The sequence below is a fragment of the Triplophysa dalaica genome, chromosome 3 (genome assembly GCF_015846415.1).
Source record: "Triplophysa dalaica isolate WHDGS20190420 chromosome 3, ASM1584641v1, whole genome shotgun sequence".
Lineage (NCBI taxonomy): Eukaryota > Metazoa > Chordata > Actinopteri > Cypriniformes > Nemacheilidae > Triplophysa > Triplophysa dalaica.
The window spans coordinates 23,742,563-23,758,239 of record NC_079544.1 but is presented as its reverse complement, the minus strand read 5'-3'; the positions used below and the strand labels follow the sequence as shown (position 1 = coordinate 23,758,239).

General features: G+C 36.5%; 1 protein-coding gene across 1 annotated transcript in view; it reads right to left on the bottom strand.

The window, feature by feature from the left end:
- Positions 1–15,677, bottom strand: part of pde1cb (phosphodiesterase 1C, calmodulin-dependent b) — a 121,961-nt gene that overhangs the window by 95,660 nt on the left and 10,624 nt on the right. The window contains exons 2-3 of the mRNA XM_056743740.1: positions 12,732–12,782; positions 9,194–9,362 (exon numbers count right to left, since the gene is read on the bottom strand). Of these exons, the coding sequence (XP_056599718.1) occupies positions 9,194–9,362; positions 12,732–12,782 (220 nt within the window). The remainder of the gene's footprint in view (positions 1–9,193; positions 9,363–12,731; positions 12,783–15,677) is intronic.

The window sequence follows — 15,677 nt, the reverse complement described above, 5'->3', positions numbered from 1 at the left end:
CCTACAGGAATGCTTTGTTAACAGTAATAAATGCATTAGCTAACATTAGCATGAACCATTTTGTTGTTCAGTGTCTATTAATCCCTATTAATGTTAGTTCATGTCAACACAGTTATTCATGTTAATTCTAGTTGCATTAACTTATGTTAAAGGTACAGTGTGTAGGATTTTGAAGGGTTTATTCACCAAAATGTAATATGTAATACAAAACTATGTTGTGAGTGGTGAAGAAATACCTTACAAAATGAACCGAAATGTTTATATTACCTTACTATGAGCCATTTTATGTATATACACCGCGGGCACACCCTTACATGTAATTTATCAATGTGCACAGCCATGATTCTATAGTATCACTACACAGACAAACTAAGCGCGTTTCGTAAAACGAAGGATGCACGGGACTATGTTCTTCTTCTTCGGCTGTTTTTTGAGGCAGCTTCCAAAGCGACTACATAGCAGAATTAGAGGAAGAACAATAACAGCATTTTCTTGTCGTGTTTTTTATTAGAAATATAAATGTTTCTTTGTTGCAGTAAGAAGCAAAATTTGCGATAGTGGCGGACCACACATAGTTTGCACAAGAGCTGATAGAGCGTCAATCTGTTCTTTCAAAAAAGAGAAAATACGATGCAGCAAGGCGTAGTCGAGACAAAAAACGACAGAAAATCAGAATTAACATCGGCGTGGCTTTTCCCAAATGGAGGGCACTGAAGCAGGACAAGGGTTTGCTAAGCGACGCCGAAGTTGCCAGCTTTCTGCTGGACCGGTAAATTTGTCTAATTTCCGCAATGTAAGTGAACTGTTTGTTCGATAGCTTTAGCTAATAGATGAGCATGAGCATCATGTGAGTCTTTCCTTGTTTTTAGCACTTTGTAATTGTACTATAATTCCTTTTTGCATGGCCGTGTGCAACTCAAGTTAAAAATCATTTTTACAATCATAATTTGCATAAATCGGGAGTAAGTTATATTATAATACTGTTTAGCTTCTGTGCATACAAATGTGTAATTTAATAATTGATAGGATAAAATCCAAACTTCCAAGTCGCATAGTTTATCAGCAATACAGTGTCAATGAAGATTTGAGAAGATACAATTGATCAATTGGGGTGATGCCAAACGCGGTTAGATTACACGCCTTTAGCTTGAGCAAGCGTTTTCAATAGGCAATAAGTTACCGTGCCAAAAAATGCTATGCAAAATAAGCGAGTACATCACTGACACAATGCTAAACAAGTAACAATAGTATTCACTATAACGATTAGAGTAAATAATAAATTAAGTCAATTTAATATATTTATTTTTCTTAGTAAATAAAACTTGTCACTTGACTTGCAAAGGTTACCCTCTGCTGTCTCAGACGACGACATCTCTGTCCTGTGTCCGTAGCTTCGGTCTGTTTTTCGCCTATGAGACGTAGATTGCAATTATCAACACCACCGATAATGGCCGCTGTCATTTACGGAACCCTTTTGTCCTGTGACGCCAAACGTAGCTTCTCTAATGGGAGGGAAGGGGGGTATCGGAGCTGTAGGTTGCAATTTCCTACATCGCCAATACTGGCCTCTGAAACATACACACAGAACCTTTAAAAGAAACAACATTAGATTTTAATAATGTTTTAGTAAATGCTGAATTAAAGGGATGCTTCACCCAAAAATAATAATTCTGTCATTATTACTCACCTTCGAGTTGTTCCGAGAAAGATATTTGGAAGAATGCTTATAACCAGACGGATCTCGCCCACCATTGACTCCCATAGTAGGAAAATTACAAAAGAAAACATTTTGAAGATGTATGACAGGAAACAGTTCTAGCGCACTTTTGACTGCAATTGTATTTTTCCTACTTTGGGAGTCAATGGGGGGCGAAATCTGTCTGGTGGTTATAAGCATTCTTCCAAATATCTTTCTCTGAACATCTTGAAGATGAATAAATGATGACAGAATTTTCATTTTTGGGTGAAGTATCCCCATTAACATGAACTAACATTAATAAATGCTGTATTAGTATTGTTCATTGATAGTTTGTTTTAGCTAATGCATTAACTAATTGTTAACAAAAAGCACCTTATTGTTAAGTGTTACCGGTAGCCCACATTTCATTTTAGCAAGCATTAGACCATAAAGTGATCCTAGCTTGCAACCATGTGTTCAGAAATGCGCTGATTTGCAATTTGTGACTTTTGATCTGGTATGTAATTCTAAAATTTAGCTTGAGACAGAGAGATAGAGAGAACTTTGGGGTGGCTTTGTTGAAAACATTGTCATGGATAATAACAAAGACGTCTTAGATGACAGAGTTTCATGAACTCCTGTGAATGATGTGAAGTTTCTAACATTTTCCCAATAGTTTTTGGTCCTTCTTCTTTCAGTAAGCAAACAAACACAGCTAAATGACTCATCTAGGTGCGCTGTATCGGTTATTTTTAATTTGATTTAAAGTGTTTTTCCGTGTAACTAAAGAATAGCATGCAATTTTGTATTCAATCTTCAGATGGCACTTGAACATGCTGCTTTAATGAGGACCTAACAACAGCAAACAGAATTGCTTACCAACATTAAGAACAGACTGCGTTAAGGGAAAATCATTTTTATCAGCAAGCTATTATCAACATCTTGCCTGTGAATATTATAGTATATTATATTAAGTGTTGTTGTTATAACAGAGTTATGATTGTTTACTATTACGAGTATGCACAATAATAAGTGCTATCTAAAAGACTTATCAACTCTTGAGAGTGTTTGTAATTAAATGACATTTGAAATAATGCGTATAAAATTTCCAGATTTTAGACAATTCCCAATTGAAGCCTATATTTCTGGATCAGGCAAGATCAAGCATTGTCAAAGAATAACTGATAACCACAGTCAATATAGAATTGTGTTATTGATTACAATGAGTTGAGTTTATCAATCTGATCAAACAATAAATCATTCCCCGCCCACTACACACACACACACACACTCACAAAAACACACGTTTCATAGTAAAGATAGGTTTGGTGAAATTATAAAGGGTCAGGGCAGGGCCTAAGATCTATGGCAGGTCAGTTAAATTATATTATCTATGACACTTTTAGTGTTGCACAAAATATGTAAAAGCACACAGGATGAGACTGACCACTTAAATATGACCTCATCATAACAGTGCTAAAGAACAAAAAACAATACGCTGTAACAGTCCATAGCCCTTGTTAGAGAGGCTGTAGTTCCACTACCATCCTCTGGGGGCTGTATGGTGCTTAACTCTTCTAGTTTAAATGGGGTAAAGGAGTAGAGGAAGACAAAAGCTGCTTCCCAAATCGCACACTTATTATTCTTTGCCATTTTGTAGTGTAAATAGTGTAGACTTACTAGACTTAGTGCACTGTATGTACCCGGATGATGCACTTATTCGACCGAAATTATTAGTGTGGAACTGTGGACACTTCACGTACTCAACGGTCGCAGTTTTGCTCACTTAGCGGCAGGGAGGCGGGGCTATCAGACGCTGCTCGAGAAAAACTCTCCTGCAAGAGTGATAACGCTGCAATCTGATGATGACGGAAGGATTGTTGGGCAAAACACATGAAAACTACATTAAATGAACAATGCACAAACATATTTGTGCATTGTTTAGCATATTTTTATTCAAACGCATTGTGGCTTGCGGTTGACATCATTTGCGCTCGTCTGGGAAACCAATATACTTCTGGTTAGTATAAAAAGGTTTAGCATTCCATTTGGGATGTAACTACTCTTCTGAAATTGATATACTAGATGGTTGAGTGCATAATGAATAGTTTAAGTGCATAGTGTATAGTATGTCATTTGGGACACAGCTTGATTGCTTGGTTAGGAAGAAGCATGGGCTGCGTCCGAAATCGCCTACTTCCATACTACATAGTAGACGAAAATGAGTCATGAATAGTTGTAGGATATGGTCGTACCAAAGGTGACCATTTGGGCATAGTAAAACACCGTGACCTCTCAGCAGGAATCTAATCGGCGCCAGCAAGTCTGATCCAATTGCCCTCTCTTATAGCACCCATCATTTGACCAGGATAGATTCAATTACACTCCCCTGGACTTCAAAGGAGTTCCAACGAGGAGGATGGAGTACTCCCCCCAACATGGACACCAGATGTTTCAATAGGAATGAGGCAAAATGTCATTCCTCTTTAAAATGTCTTTCTTTCTCCTTACCTACAAAAGAATGGTCTAAATGGATTCTAAACAGCTGTTTATATTCTAAACAGCATTCTATTAAGCCGTAACCCCTTTTAACAAGGAGATTGTCCTTGATGGTTCATGCAGATGTGAGTAGCTGTTTGTAATACATCCACCATTTTGTTTGTTAATCTCTTACCATTCTTTTCTGCTTTTATGTTTCATGTTTCGTTTTAACATGTTATATCTAGTTAATTGTTATGTTTCCCCTTTTAGTATAGTCAATAAACCCGCATTTTGTTATCTACAATCAAATTGTTGCTGTGTTTCTTTATCACATATTAACGTCACTTAAACTGCTTGATTTTGTTATAATTTCTGGAGCGGTACTGCACTACAGTAAGAGTGTTATGTTTCCAAGGCCAGAAAGGTAATATTTCTTAGATTTGATATACGATCTGCTGATCACTTGGTGGATAAGTGAATTTAGTTTGTCGCTATTATTAGGTCTGATGAATCAGATAAAAGTGTATAAAATAGGTATAGTTAATCATCATTAATTATACCTATTTTACTGTGATCAAACTCATAGTTCCCCGAAATACACTACATAGTATTTCAGAAACATCATGCAAAAAATTGTAGACAAGAAATCCCCGGCTGGTCTACTACTTCCTCAGAGATTTGTTAGTCTGGATCGGATGGACACTTTTCTATCCCATGAGCTGAGCAACGGTCAAATTTCAAAAGTAAATCATATAAATATTGCTGAACACTTTAAGGTTTTAAGGCATTTTTAATGTAAGTGCCAACAAATAAATGAATTGTTTATACGTCATAGATCAAAGAGCAGACGGGTCACATGACTATAAAACATGGCGGACGCAGTATATCCGAAATGTAATCATACTACTCCCATTATATTCCCATCATACTACTTTTTGAAATTCAGTACGTACTGTCACAGTATGCGATTTCAGACGCTGCCATGGTCTTTTTCTCAGTCTTCCTGCAAATTTTATAGAGTCCGGATTGAGAAATTTTATTGTGTTTCAAGCTCAATCAATGTAAGTTGTTTTCTTGTTTGTATATGTATGAATCGTATTTCTTATGTTTGCTCTGTGGTATGTGTTTGTTAGCATGTTAACAGTCAGTTTTTTGAGAGACCCTTTTGTATCGGCAGTTTTTTATACTGCTAATATGTTCACTGCAAGGATATTGATTAAGGGGCATTGCTTAGATTACTACTGAACATCCTTTTATGAACTGCTGGAGTTATTTTACTAAAGGCACGTGATTTTGGAGCACATGGTGGAAATCTATTGTTTGAGTCCAACATTGGGATTGGTTTGTCAGGATATCATCATCATCCACATCATCTATGATAAGTACAACATATAAGGACACAAAAGGACATTTTGGACATTCTTCATTGGACATTGAATTGATATTTTTACCATCAATTCTTTGTTGCCTGCATCTCGTGTTGCGATTTATCCATCTCAATTCTTTTTATTCTCAATAGTTATCTGGCAAAGAGAAATTTATGTTTTTATATTTTCTTTGAGCACTTCATTTAACATAGGTTACATTAGGTATGGCTGGTGGATCCCTCCCTCATAATTCTTTGAAGTGTACCCTTCCCTTGATAGAGAGTGAGGAATATTACAACGTAGCTAAAATTGTTTCCAAAAAGCCCATAAAGATCTTCAAACTAGAGAAAATAAGAATTTGAATAAGCATTTGCAGATGGAAACTTGATCACTAAACATGTCATTTAAATATTGTGATATACTAATTATGGAAAATAAATCACACTTTTATCACATTCTCTCTCCTTTCCTTTAGTGTACGGGATGTTATTCTACTTCAGACTTCAACAGCAGTCAGTCACTTATTCATTAAGAAGTCTGAACAACATTCCTGCGATCAATTAACCCTCAAATATGAAACAGACACACAATAAACAAAAGAAATTCATAGCGGTCACGCTAATGAGGAATTGTGTTGGAGCCTCTACTGCTGAAAGCACAACATTACTGTGATCATAAACAGTCTATGGGGAAGAAACATGATAAAAATTGTTTTCACGACTGTATTTCTCTGTCAGTGAACGAGATAATGAATACTTATGAAGTTTATTAGATTCCTCTTACTCCTGTGAGTGATGACTTAAAGAACACAGATGTTACAGACATGATTGAGCTAAAGGTATTTCTGTTAATACGAGATTTAATTGTTCCAAGGTGCATTTTTTATAACCATTATAGGTTTTAGATTTCAAACCCAAAGGGAAACTAATGTAAACGTAGCACATGTTTTATTTTTCTATATACAGACATTTCATTTCAACTTAATACATGACAAATTTAGTTCACATCATTTTTCAATAGAAAATTATAATCCTTAAGGATAATATAAATTTCTCTATGTATCTTACCAATTCAATATTACACTAACACACAGACAGAAGGGAGCTGGCCCACCAGACCAACAACCTCCTTAGTGTGCTCGCTTGGTGCTTAAAGGCAAATACGTTAATGATCATTTTCTAACAATCGGGTACACTGAGACATTTTAAAAATAAGTCTGATCAAAATGTAAGGTTAAGATTGATCCGGTGTTAAAGAGTACATAACTATTTGGTTTATGTAGTGTCCAACAACAAGTTTATGTACATAGAAGATGTAAAAACACTATTATTTTGTTATAATAGGCAGTTATTCTTAACTTACTTCTTGACTGACTATCAAAGGATTTGTTCTGCGATTCATCTGTTTAATCCCCTCCTTTCCTTTAGCCTAGTCTGATGTGATTGGTCAGATGGTCAAGTCTGATGTGATTGGTCTATCGCGAGGCTCACAAGCTACAGTGTTTGAGGGGGGAGAAAATTGAAGTTTTCGTGGGCAGTCCTTGCAAAAATAGGCGGGGACTAAATGTAGTGAAGTAAATCCGCGGCAGTTCGCGAATCGGACTAGAGACGACTCGTTTGCGTGATTCGGAGTCGAGTCCCTTTTTTTCCAAGCCAATAACTTATTTATTCACCTTTGGATTTAAAAACTTGGCAGACTGCTCACTTTAACACACGGCAACATTACACACTTCATGAAATGTTGTGTAGTTTTTAAATGATTATGGCAGCACTTGCAAAAATGCGGCAAGTTTTTAGACTGAGACACATGAGGTTCCGTGGCTTACCTCGAAACACTGAATGAATGAATGATACCAAACCAAACCAGGGCTGTACATTAACTTTTTTGCACATAGTACTGGTGCTACAGAGGTTTAAAGTTTTAGCACAGATCAAACAGTTGTAGCCCAAGTATAATACGGCTCAACTCAACAGCACAGTTACTAAAAATGAAGGTAAACACGTTACCGCCATGTTCGTTCCAACATGCGTTTTTATGTGTAGGCTAAAAAAGGGCTCAGACAGTTAAGCAACTGCAATAGCTGTTTATTACTGCAACAAAGTACAGATTACAGAGAAAAGCAAAAAAAAGTTTTGTTCACCTACATTTCTCTAGTTTTTTTTGTTTCTTTGGTTTTCTACCAATTCTTCAGCACAAGAAAAAAATGCCAGCTAATATGTAGTTTCTACTAAGACAAACTGTTTTTAATCCAATTGTGAATAATACTAAAATTCACGTTCAAATTTCACCCCCTCATTTACATGAAATAGTTTTTTTGTCTCTCTGGTGTGTGTAACCGTAAAGAAAGCAGATTTCCTGATATCAATCATATACCAACGCACTAGCTCGATGGAACAGCAGGACCGCTTGATGAAGAGCAGAAGAGCTATCGCTCCACTCACGATACACTCAAGAGTATCTTCAATCTTATCAAGTAATGCAGGGAACGCACTGCCACACACAACTCCATCTGTGAAATTAACCATGACAGATAATGTAAACACATTGATTTCACAGGGTCAAGACTCAAGAGAAGGACACATGAAGTGATTTAACACAACATTTATCTCTCAAACTATCAACATTAGGCTGAAAGGTGGTCCTTTTAACCCTTAAAAATAAAAAATTAAGAAATAAAGCAGAAAGCAAACCATTCAGGTATTCTAAATCTAGACCCAAATGCTGTGTTGACAAACTGGTTCTGACTTTATCCTTATTCTGTGTTTACTCAGGGTTGTGGGTTACAAGTAGAGTAGGTCCTACAAACATAATAAATGTTATTTTAAGTGACTCGATCAATGAATGGTGTGTATTCGCTATGGTACAACAAAACTGTGCATGCCGTCACTTTGTGGTTGACAAACTGCATCATGACGACGTCATCATCTGCAATGTTCTTGCACATTATACTTCTTGCAATGTTCTTGAACATTTGAACCTGTTTCACTCCAATCTTGTCAATGCTGTGAAAATCAACAGACCGAAAACGTATTTGTTTGTATATATACAAATAATTAGTTGGCTGCAAAATCTATTACACATAAAACAACAAGAGCACTGGGTTATAGAAAGAAATTCAACATAATGTTGTGAATGATATGCTCTTGTCCAACATCACATTCTCAGCACCGCGTTCATGCCAGGAGGGGAGAAAAAGTTGAAACTGTTCCAAAATTGCACAGATTAAAGATTGAAATAAAGACTTGTGTAGAGATTTGTCTCCAAAAAATATACTACTACTACTCTCACACATATCAAAGATCTCAGCAATGTCTGTGTTCAGATTAGATAAAATATCAAAATCTGTGAATAAAAAACATTTTAATATGATAAATAATAAATCTCCTAATTAGACCAAATGATCTTATTTGACATAGATAATAATTTTACACGTTCACTGCATGTTAATAGTTTTGTATATGTATTTAGAACTTTTAAGCAAAACACCTGAGGCAATGCTGATATTTAGACGAGTCAGGACAGAGAAGCATGTTAAGTTCACAGCTTTAACAAAACAACCTTTTAGAAAAGCATTTTCCTACAGTTTTGTTCCCAGATCAGTTCAACCAGTTATGGGATTAAATCATAAGAAAGGTAAAGCAGCCATAATAAAAGACGTGAAATGAACCTGACAGCAGTTTTTTCTGTTGCCTCTGGACCATCTATAGGAATCTCATCAGCCAGGATCTCTTCAATCCGCCGTGGATCATCAGGAATATCACTCTGAACTTTCACCTTTTCCTTTTTTCCTGTCCCAGCTGTCAGCGTGGTCCATAGTGCACTTTGAGACTTTGAGCCTGAAACCAGATAACATTCATATCAACAACAAGCCTTCAACAATAAAACAATTCCCTTCTGTGTGAATGAGATCAAAAACTACCAACTAGTGAGTTACAGTTCCCGTCGATTTATTTTAGTTTTGCTAATTTTTACTCAATTAACCTATAAAACCCTGATGGAAACATTTGTAAATAAATATATCTCAGTAAAATCATTATTATCATTATAATTGACCTCAGGACATGGCGGCAGTGTTGCCAGATTGGGTGGACAGTTTCTAGCCCAAAGGCTCGCCCACTCCAACAAAAACCAGCCCAAATATACCAAAATACATTATGTAATAGAAATGTATTGTAATGTCAATCAACAATGACAATGTGCGTTTTATATATTTAAAATTAAATATAACAAAAGACAATAAAAAACAGGAAAAAAGATCAAACAGATCAAACACATGCATACAAGAGAGTTAGGAAATATGATTAATATGTCCAGAAACTACTTCAAAGCGACAATCAAGAAATAAACCAATGATTTTAACACTCAAAAAAACATGCATCACTATGCAAATGTTTGTGCAAAAAGTGCCCACTATAATGAATCGGCAAGCAATGTGGCATTTTACACTCGTTAATGAACTTCGTGCACACACCACGGCAGCAAAAAAAAAGTGCAATTCATTGATCTATGGGGTATAAATACGATAGAATAAAAAAGACCAGCACAAACAATATTGCACTTACCTTCGAAAGTCACAGTATGTATTTCGTGAAATATATGTTGCAGAACACATGATGCGTAATGTAGCAAGTCCAACAGCTGTCAAGAGTATGCCAGAGTCTGTACAGTTTAAAGGTGTGCTGATGATGAACAGAAGTAGTATACTCCCGTATACAGTTGGATTTCTTTTAAATCATTCAACTGTGCACTGAATTCAGTTATAGTTATATTTTTTAGTCGTATGTCACCACAAGTTTAATCCACGTTGTGAGATTTGAATTAGGCCTACTCTCCCATTACCGTGCAACATATATTCTGGCCACGTGGCATTGCCATCGCTCCAATAGGCTACACAATATCTGGTCCTGTATTGTGCCAAAATCTGTCACTCACAAGTTATCACATCTCACCGGTGGATTGATTGACACATCCCAAACCTGATTGGTTAAACTGAACCAATAAGGGCTATGTGTTTATGACTGCACTACACATTATTTTCTAACGTTTACTTGACCAAATATAAAATAAAGAAAGGGCAAGCTGCTTGTGCGGGTTTTAAATTTCATAAGCAGACCAACTTTTGTCCACCCGCCCAATGCATTTTTTTCTGGTCTAAACCCGTTCAAAAGAAGCACATGCCCAATCAGGCAAAACAGAATGACTGTGTACAACAGGTTGGTTGCACTCTCTTTAACGGCAAGTGAAGGCAGCAGTTAGAGACATCCCTGAAAGCACACATACATCTTCATCTGCAAGACATCTGGCAGATGCTGTTTGCTCATCTGCCCGACATCTCTGAGACGTCTGCTGTCAGATGTCATATAGACCTCTAGAAGATGTCTGTAAGATGTGTATGACTCAGAATACAACAGCTCTTTCTAAGATGTTTAGCAGATATTTTTACACAGCAGATGTTTTCCAGATCTGCAGATCTTTAGCAGACATCGATCTTACAAATGTGCCTGAGCTATCCGGTATTCGGAAATAATCCACCACCTTTTGGAAAGTCAAGGTGCGTCCAAAATTGTGCAATTATGCATTATTCTGTGCCATTTTGTAAAACAAATAGTGTGCATGCTGAGGTAGTGCGTTCACATTGAAATTTCTCAAAAAGAAGTGCACTTGAAGTCCCCGGATAAAGCAATTTTTCAACCGAAAATATGAAGGCTGCATCCAAAAGCCTAGGCAGCTGACTTGTTGCCTTGATGTCCCGTGAGGCAATAACTGTGTCCCTATTCGGGGACTTCAAAATGAGGACTTGTTCTTCAAAGCACGCAGCCTCGAAAGTCAGAGAAGCGAACTGAAATGAGAGAACTGAAATCCTACAGGAGGATTTCCAATTTGCTTCACCTGTTGCTCCTATTGCATTGTGACAGCAGCAGGACACCGCAGAGAAAGTTCTTATTTTTTAGCCAGGAATTTTGTTTTATTTTATTTGAGAGAAAATTACACATTTATGTAGGCCTACATTAAAACAGCCCAACAGTTCTTCTTTCCATGATGCCATTTATTCATTCATTATTTTGTATGTAATGTTAACTGTGTTACATTTGTTAATTTAGTGATCCATCAGTTATATAATTTATTAATGTAGGGGAGCGTCACTAAACTCTGTCTACTCGCGGTGAGTTGTTGGCAAAATCAGCTGTTAGAGTGTGCATCATTCTGCACTTCCAATTTCATCCGGAAGTAGGCAATCCGGGAATCAGCCAGCGTACACGTTCACTCTGACGGACGGTGTCATTTTAAGAGTCCTCACGCGTATAAAACAATTCATTTATAACTACTTAATAAAACGTGTTTGGTTACCACTAACCCCCACTATTATGTTCCACTGCGTCTAGTCACACACTGGCCGCTGCATCGTCATGTCAACGGCACTGCCATATTGGAAAGGGCTCGACTTTGATCTCATGGGAGCAAGCCTAGTAATGTTCATCTTGGCATAGTTACTGTATATTTTTATATATTGTATATATTTATATATTTACACATCAATATACTGTAGGACTATTTTATATTATAAAGTAACTAAATAAACATAATATTGATAGATGTATTTTCTGTTGTGCCACAATTGAACTTGGAACTTGTATCAGGTAGGCCTACTAAGTGTACTTTTTTGCCATAGCAAGTATCATTGTTTGTTTCTAACAACAGATGCTGCCATCTAGTGGAGCACACATGTGTAAAGATCTGTGCCAGTAACGAATCAAACCCTCACTTTGTCAAGGTCATATATTTATATATTTACACATCAATATACTGTAGGACTATTTATAAAGTTACTAAATAAACATAATATTGATAGATGTATTTTCTGTTGTGCCACAATTGAACTTGGAACTTGTATCAGGTAGGCCTACTAAGTGTACTTTTTTGCCATAGCAAGTATCATTGTTTGTTTCTAACAACAGATGCTGCCATCTAGTGGAGCACACATGTGTAAAGATCTGTGCCAGTAACGAATCAAACCCTCACTTTGTCATGGTCTCTTATAATGATACTGTCTGCTTTACAAATATATTATCCAAATAGATTCCATCTACACCAACTCACATTATTATGGAAACCAGATGTAAGATTTGCATAAACAAAATCTAGGTTCCAATTTGCAGTTTACAGAAGTGTTCAAATGAGTTTCATTCTCAAAGTAAAATACTCACGTGCAAATCTTGCCAGTGGCCTGCTGTTGGTTTCACCGCCCTCATTAGCCACTACAGAGAGACAAAGAGATTCAGGGTAATAAGACACACAAATAAAGTCTCATGAGAGAGAGTCGAGAAAGCGTTTAAAAGGAAAAGGTATCACTGTAAGAAATAATTTGTTTACTTTACTTAATGCAATTGTGCAAACTCGTTGCCTTGATTCAATTAAGTAAACTTAACTAAAATTAGTCAAATATTTCCTACTTTTCTGATTAAAATATACTTAAATTTATTAAGTTGAAATTACTACATTTTGCCTGCAAGTTTATGTTAACTAAACTCTTTTCTTTCAGTTTCTTTATTTTACATATTTCTTAGTCTTGATATGTATTAATCAAACTTATGCAACCCAAAATGAGCAAGAAGAGAATGATCTCATTATTTCCATAAGTATAGTTACAGTCACTGGTAACATAACACCTGTTACAGATTACATGTAACCTCCAGCAGCCTAAACACATGCACCACTCTTTTGAACAATAGTAACCACAAAACTGAAAAACATGTCAAACTCTTCTAAATATCTAAGATAAGTGAACATAAAGCACTGAAAAGTCTTTAACTTTACTGAAAAACACATCAAATATTCATATTCTTTCAAATGTACTCTCGTAATGCAATCTGACGCAAAGCATGCTGGGAATTTGAAATCCTTCTCGACCAATAATGTTGAATTACCATGTTTAAATTAAAGATATAGAACAAGGAGCAAATCATATTTTTGGAGTTTTTGTCAAAACTTCAAGTTAATCAAAAAACGTATGCTTTATTTAAAAGTAAAATTGGGTTTCAGTAGGTTTACATTACTTAATCTGTTTGATTATTTTGAGCATTTGGTTTTACAGTGTATTGTTTGAGACAAAAAGATTTTCACAGCTAATTTTTATGCATAATGTGAGTCTAATACAGTGAGCTGCTGGATGTTTGGAACACATGTAATATGCTTTCAAGGTCTGTTCTGTTAGTGTTTAAATGGATCAGGGTCAGGGGGGGGGGGGCAAGGGACTGTGAATGTAAAAGTGAACAAAAGTGAAAGGCATTTGTACCGAGGACAAAAAAACAATGTGAAATGCATTTGTAACACTAAACATTCTGACGTTTTCAGAAAATGAGTGGTGCTTGCCCTTAGAAAATGTCCACCACCATCTTAAAGCATTGTGGGTGGATTTAAAAGCTTTGCTATTATAGTAGCTAATAGGGATGCTTGCCTTACTAACCACTCATGAATTAAATGTTTTACCATAATGGATATGCATGTTTAAATTCCAGTTAAAAAGCTTTCAGAATATGGTTTCTATAGAGCATTTGTGGCATTGGAAGACATATTTTACTTAGGTAATAAAAGAGCCGATGCACTGTATGGGATTCAAAGCTGTGAATGTTATACAACACACCATCCCGAATAAGACACAGACACAGATTACAGACACAAATTCACTCCCAACACTCAGACCCATTAAAAGCACCTACAGTAAATATCTGGTGTGAGGAAGAAAGTGGTCATGGAGCTCTAGCAGCGGCTCATGGTGACGCTCCACTGGACCTGATTGACAACACGTTCCACACAATGAGCCCAGAGCACACTGAGCAATTGATCGCTTGGCCGAGTATCCATGACGACAGGCAGATGTTTGTAAATGCCACGAGCTGTTTGATATAAAATGTGAAGATGAGGTTCCCTGCTGCTTGCTTGTAATGATCAACACATTGTACTACATCGTACGTTTTCAATTAGGAGAGTGTGGAATAGTCAAATAAACTAGTTGAAATAGATTTGTTGCGAATAGCATTTGTTAAACCGAGAAATTGCATAAAAAAATGTAACACCTCTGATGTTCCCATCATAACACCTCTTCTCTTAGCTTCACTCTGTTAGACTGCTGCCCTCCCACGTGGCTGTGAGCTTTCCAGAGAAACGTTTGATAAGTATGGAATCATGTAAAGTCATTAGTGAAAAATCATTTTAGACAGATCGATTAAGACCCTGACCTGAAGTGTTTGTTTTTTATAATGACTGATGGAAACAAGTACTACATAAAGAAAGAGCTTTAAAAAAAGTTTTAGTCCACCCAAAAATCTGAATTCTGTCATGGATTACTATTCATACAATGAATTAAGTTGTTCCAAACCTGCATACATTTGTTCTTCATAAAGAAAGATATTTGGAAGAATGTTAGAAACGGAGATTTCTGGGACAACATTGACTGCCATAGTAGAAAAAAATGAAATGGTAGTCAATGGTGCCCCAGAACGATTTGCTTAGCCTACCTAAATTCTTCAAATGATCTCATTTTGGGTTCAACAGAACAAAAAAAACAATACAATCATTTTTGGCAATGATATCCCAGGAAAGTCAGTTGGTTACATTCTTCCAAATATCTTTCTATGTGTTCAACAGAATAAAGAAATGTATACAGGTTTGGAACAAATTCAGGGTTATAAAATGATGGCTAACGTTTTATTTTTGGGTGGACCATCCCTTAAAAAAGCGGTTTTCTGTCAGGAACAGCGAGAACCCAAGCACAGGCAGCAGTGCAAAACACAAAACTTTTTTTAACAAAAAAAAGCCCACGATGTGGAGAAAAACGAAAACAAAACAAGTATGAAATGAAACAAAAGACTTTCAACGAGGGGGCAAAAAACTAAGGAAAAAGAGAACAGGGCATTAAATAGAGGAACAAACAAAGGATAATTAACAAGGGCCAGGTGTATAGAAACAAACACTGATGGGAAGCTAAACAAGGAACCAGGGGGTGGGCCAAGAGACGAGACCGGAGAGAGCCGATGGCATGCCAAAAAAAACATGCCATGTCTCTCTCCACACTGAACACGTGGGGCTGCCATGACCTTGCCATAAGACTAGAAATGCATGACAAGGTGAGGCAAGATCCTGAAAGTTTTCTA